This window comes from Muntiacus reevesi, chromosome 17 (genome assembly GCF_963930625.1).
Source record: "Muntiacus reevesi chromosome 17, mMunRee1.1, whole genome shotgun sequence".
Classification (NCBI taxonomy): Eukaryota; Metazoa; Chordata; class Mammalia; order Artiodactyla; family Cervidae; genus Muntiacus; species Muntiacus reevesi.
In genome coordinates, this window is record NC_089265.1 from 41,004,352 (window position 1) to 41,009,894 (window position 5,543).

The window sequence follows — 5,543 nt, forward strand, 5'->3', positions numbered from 1 at the left end:
CACTGGCTTTGAAAGCTCCCATCTGGAATGAACATGTCATGTCATTTCCTCTGAGGTTTCATGGGCAAGGCAGGTCACACGGTCACGCCTACTGTCCAAAGTGGGAGGGCAGTGCCCAGAAAAACAACTGGAGGAGCTGAGAACAATCGGAATGACTCCTGTTGCAGGTGATATGCTTGGGTCACAAAGTCACTTGTGCAAAGCTGCACACCGACATGAAAGAACTGGCAGGAGCCTCCTTCTTCCGCCACTCCTGGTACTGCTTACGTGTTCTTTCTGTGCAGACCTGGTACCTCTTTTGTGAAGTGGCAGCTAGGAGACTCCAGCACTCACCATGGCAGATAAAAAGCCCAAGGAAGAAGTCAAGACTGAGAACAATGATCATATTAATTTCAAGGTGGTGGGGCAGGATGGTTCTGTGGTGCAGTTTAAGATTAAGAGGCCTTGGTGCACTGGGAAGACCCAGGGGAATCGGGTGGAGGGGGGATCGGGATGGGGAATACGTGTAAATCCATGACTGATTCATGTCAATGTATGACAAAAACCACTACAATATTGTAAAGTAATTAGCCTCCAACTAATAAAAATAAATGGAAAAAAAAGAAAAAAACAAAACAATATACAAAATGCATATAGTAATATCTTAAAAGAGTTTACACTTTATCCCAGGTTAGAAACTCTTGTCACACTTAGAGATGTGGAAAGATATGCCTTTAAAAAAACTTGAATATGTGCCCTGTGAATGAATGAAACAAAAACCAGCAATCAAAATCAACAGATGATATTTAACTTTCAGGGACCAAACACATGCAAACCTAAACAAGGAAAGAATCTTCACTAGAGAATTTGACTAGACCTAGGAAATCTTATAGCCTATCTCAGCATTGTTAATTTCAGGGTCTGCTATTATATAATTCAATGTAAGTACTTTTAGCTTTTTATAAATGCCATAGTTGTCTATTGCAATGATCTCTAAGATGGGTTGGGTGTACAGTAGTTTTATAGCAATAAAGAACTGTCTTGTTGAAAAAAAAAAAATTAAGAGGCCTCTTAGTAAACTAATGAAAGCCTATTGTGAACGACAGGGCTTGTCAATGAGGCAGATCAGATTCCAATTTGACAGGCAGTCAATCAATGAAATAGACACAACTGCACAGCTGGAGATGGAAGATGAAGATACAGTTGTATTCCAGTAGCAGATAGGAGGTGTCTACTAAAAAGGGAACCTGCTACTTTACTCCAGAATTCTGTTCTTCCAGACCAAGAAGACATTCTCAACTAGAAAACTGCAATTTGGTTCCACCACATTCTGACTACTACAGTAATAGTTTCTCCACTCTTTCATTTCCCCTTCCTCATTCCTTTATTGTACATAAAGTAACTGGTGTATGTATACAAGCATATTGCATTTTTTAAAAAATTAAATGGCCAATGGTATGTTTTGATCAACATAAAATGGAGATGGGATAGGGAAAAACATTGATTCCATGAAAATACCCCCTTTTCTCCATTAGTGGCATGCTCATCAGCTCTTATCTTTATATTCCAGTAAGTTATTTTGCTCTCACTGTTTAACAAAAAAAAGAACAACATAAAAATTCTTGCATACCTTGTTCAATTGGAGAATTTTAATGTTTTTCATTTATCACTGCAAAACCAAGAACAATTTTATAACTTTTTAGTACGTAGTTGTTACATGTAGGGCAATCTGTCTTTAAGCAGGGATAAAGTACTCTAAAAGAAATGAATCCTAGACAGTTTTCCCTTCAAGTCAAGCATCTTGTTGTTTAAATAAACTTGTTTACAAAAAAAAAAAAAAAAAAACCTGGCAGGAACTGGCAGGGCATAGAGTTCTTAGTCTTACATTCACTATCTCTTTGTTCCTACTAACCTTCAAACAAAATCAATATCTTTTTTTCCCCAAGAATATCTTAATTCATAAAATGTTTTTATTTTTTAATAAAAAATATTAAAGTTAATACACCCACAGGAAAGTACATAAATCATGAGTATCCAGCCTGACGAATGATCACAAAGTAAACCTAACAGGTCAGCTACATAAGGCTAGGGGCAAGATTGCAGTCGGGGGTGCCCAGACCCTCTCAGGCTTCTCCTTCCCCTTCCTAATGAGAACACCCTCCAGACTTCCAACACTCATTCATTCAACTCGGATTTATCAACCAGGGACCGGAACTCTTCAGTCCTGGCAGGTGTTACAAACCCAAGCAGGAAGGCTGATCTTATGAAGCTTCCTGTCAGAGGGCTGGCTTTTCTGGGGAGGGACATATTTCAGACAGGGTTTGGGGGCGTGTACTGCAGGGAGAACTCTCTGAACTTTCTGAGACCCTTACTGATGAGTGTTGCCTTTATTACCTGTTTGTTTAAGCACATTCAGCATTTCATAACAGCAGATGGAGTCACAGCCAGAATCTCTTTGCTGCCTGACACATGAGAAGTAAGAGGCCCGCCCTGCTGGCACGAGGTCCCCGACAGCCAGCCTCTCCAGCATTGAGCTGCCCCTGACACCCCTGCGCAAAGCAGCTCCTGCCTACCTGCAGCTCAGGGGTTTTCTCTTCCTCCCCTTCATAGTGGTTCAAGGGCTGCGTTAACTGGATCTTTCTGAGTTGGGGAATGGGGAACAAATGTAAGACATATGTTTTCCCCAGATATAAGAATGCCATTTGGTCTTAGGAATATTTTTTATGCAGCTTCTATTATCTGAAAGTTAGGGATATGGTGCCCATTCCCTTGCCTATGAAATCAGTAGTCTTAATGGAGAGTCAGAAGGCAGCTGGTTTCCTAAAATGCTAGCCCTTCACCAAATGTCCTCAAAATCAGGCTACACCGGTACTTTGCCTTCCAGCTTCTCTACAAAATCCTTGCCAGAATTCAGGCCAGGTATCTCAGGGACACCATGACGAGTGCTGAGTTCCTCCATCTTTCACCCTTAAAGAGCTGATGTGACTTCCCAACTCCTCCCCATAGGAAGTAGCCAGGCCTTTGGTGGGGAGGGAGGGCAAGCCTGGGCAGCTCTGGAACACTGCGACCAGCGGTTCAGCCACATCCCTTCAAAAAAATATATTTAAATATATTTTTATGATCAGCTGGGTTCTAAATTACAGCCATGCTGAATAAGAAGAGAGTAAACGTATGATTAGTAATTTCCGTATGGCAGAAAGCACCAGTCTCTGGCTAAGGTCCAGGGCTCAACAAGAACTGTTCTTTCAGTAAAAAAGAATACAGAAAATGGCCTTTATTCCAAAGTCAAAGCCACAGGCCATGACCTTCTCTTTCCTGTACAGTAATAAGTCTTGCTTCATGAAGAAGTGGGGAAGGAAAGAAAAGATGAACTTAGGAAAATGCTCCAAGAACTGTCTGCCTGTTTAACTTCCATCACTCATTCACGTACAGAGCCACCTCCTCCTCCTACACCATAAACACAGAAAACAGATCCTGGGCAGTCCTGATCCCTGGCCGTCTGGTAATGACTATACCAGGAGATGCAGAAACGTCACTGAACGTGGAAAAATGCCACACGAAGACTACTCACCAAAGATAAATGATTCAATGTCAGGTTTCTTGTTTGGCTATAGCTCTCCCCACCCCACCTAACTTGTTTGGAAAAGAACATATGAATAGCATCTCATAATTCAGGAATGATAACATTCCTGGTGTGGACCAATGGCCACACTGGGAAACACCTGGGATGCTTTGATAACAGAGCAGATTCTCAGACCTTAAAAATTGGAATCCTCAGGGCAGGACCCAGAATTTGCATTTTCATCAGCTCCTTCAGGAAATTCTTATGCATGCTGTGAACCGATTACACAAAAGCCTCAACAAAAATAAAACTGTCTCTACTTGCAGCAGGCTCCCTGGACCCCAAAAGGTTTTAAATCATTAGGATTTAAAGAAATGTTATTGCATTTGAGGGGGAAAAAATAGCAGTTTTCTTACCTGATTCTATCTGCAAGAGCTTTTATGTATCTGCAGTATTTCATTATTATTAATACAAAAGTCTAGGATAAAATTCTTCTTATTAGTGTACTGGTAACTTAGGAGAAGGGTCCAGTGGGGACTACTGCCAAGAGCAAGGCCTCCTCCCCCATAGTAAGCACAGGATTTAGTCCATTTAATCATGATGGTGGAGGACAAGGGGTCAGTTTTGTTTTTTTTTCCCCCAACACTACAGTCTCAAGTTTCCTGCTGCTTTATACCTTTTGTCTTGGGGAGGATTCCAGGTTAGCCTCCACATTTCTAGGACAAGGATGTCCGGGAAATTGGCTCTCTGTCACTTAAAGGTTAAGCCTTCTCTTCACTAAAGCTGGACAATACACTGAGGAGTCTCCAGCCCTCTGTTGCCCTCACTTGGGGACTGTGCCCAAGTTTCCTGCCACAAATCCCTTTATGGAATGGTGCCTCCATAAATCGCAGCTGTCCCAATGGGGGAAGTCAGGCTGGTTTTATAGTGTGCCAAGATCCCAAGATAAAAAGCATTCTAAGTGCCCAGAGCTAGCAGGGCAAACAAGGCACAAGCCAGCATATGTTACCCAGAAGTTAGCTCCATAAATACCTCCTTCCAGATACAACAAGCACTCATTTGCTTCTGCAAAACTCAGCATAAGAAACCTGAAATGCAGCATGCAGATGTAGGAATTCATTTTCTTACGCATGGAAGGTATGAGTGCCTTCCATTCTCAAAAGAAACAAAGAAAATTCTGAGGACTGCAAACCACCTGAGATACTTCCTTGCTCAAAAGGCGTGTCATGCTGTTAAGTGGCAGAAAACTCACAGTCCCACTTCTCCTCAAACACAAACTCTTCCACTTTAATTTATTGTCCTATTTCAGGTCTGAAGGAACTTGGGTTTGAATAACTATCTGAAATGAAATTTAGCACAGATCCCAGAGCAAGCAGATCCATCATGGGAGGGAAAGGGGTGCTCACGACTCCAAGTACCTGAGCCCTCACTTTCCTGGTTCAGTGATGCGTCTCCAATACACCTGGGCTCTCACAAATGGCACCGGTTAAAGTTCACCACCAGAAATTATGCCAACACACAGTTGCATTTTGGCTGGCATGCTTCTTCATTTCATATGAGAATCATTCCCTTCACTTTTTACAAAGTATCTGAAAACAGGTGCTGCTGAGCCAACAGCAGGCTGGAATAATGTGTGTATAGTTTCATCTTTCCCTTCTTATCCCTGCAGGTTTCAACCAGTCACCCAGCAGCTGCCCCCCAAACTAGAGTCAAGGACCAGCGCTTCTGCACCAGAGAAGAGTTAGCTTAGGAGTTAACTGTGAGGTTACCTGTCTGATGAATTGTCTGCCTAATTAGGTCTTAAGTCTGAGACTCCTGCTGCGCAACCTGAGTAATGAGCAGAGCTGGAGATGGAGTCATGCGCTTGGAGGCGTCTCCTTTTGCTGGAGCCTAAGACGAGTGGACAGGGCACTCGCCCTCCGCCCATCGGCTTTCGCTGCCACTGCTGTAAGTCAAAAGGATCAGGGCAGACAGCTGTCAGAAATGAAGCAGGGACAAGTAA

At 42.6% G+C, this 5,543-nt stretch overlaps 1 protein-coding gene across 1 annotated transcript; it reads left to right on the forward strand.

The window, feature by feature from the left end:
* Nucleotides 1-334: 334 nt before the first annotated feature.
* LOC136148585 (small ubiquitin-related modifier 2-like) lies at nt 335-1,300 on the forward strand. Its single transcript, XM_065908210.1, has 2 exons — nt 335-447; nt 1,046-1,300. Exons 1-2 carry the CDS (start codon nt 335-337, stop codon nt 1,194-1,196), a joined length of 264 nt encoding a protein of 87 aa, XP_065764282.1. The 3' UTR covers nt 1,197-1,300.
* Nucleotides 1,301-5,543: the final 4,243 nt, after the last annotated feature.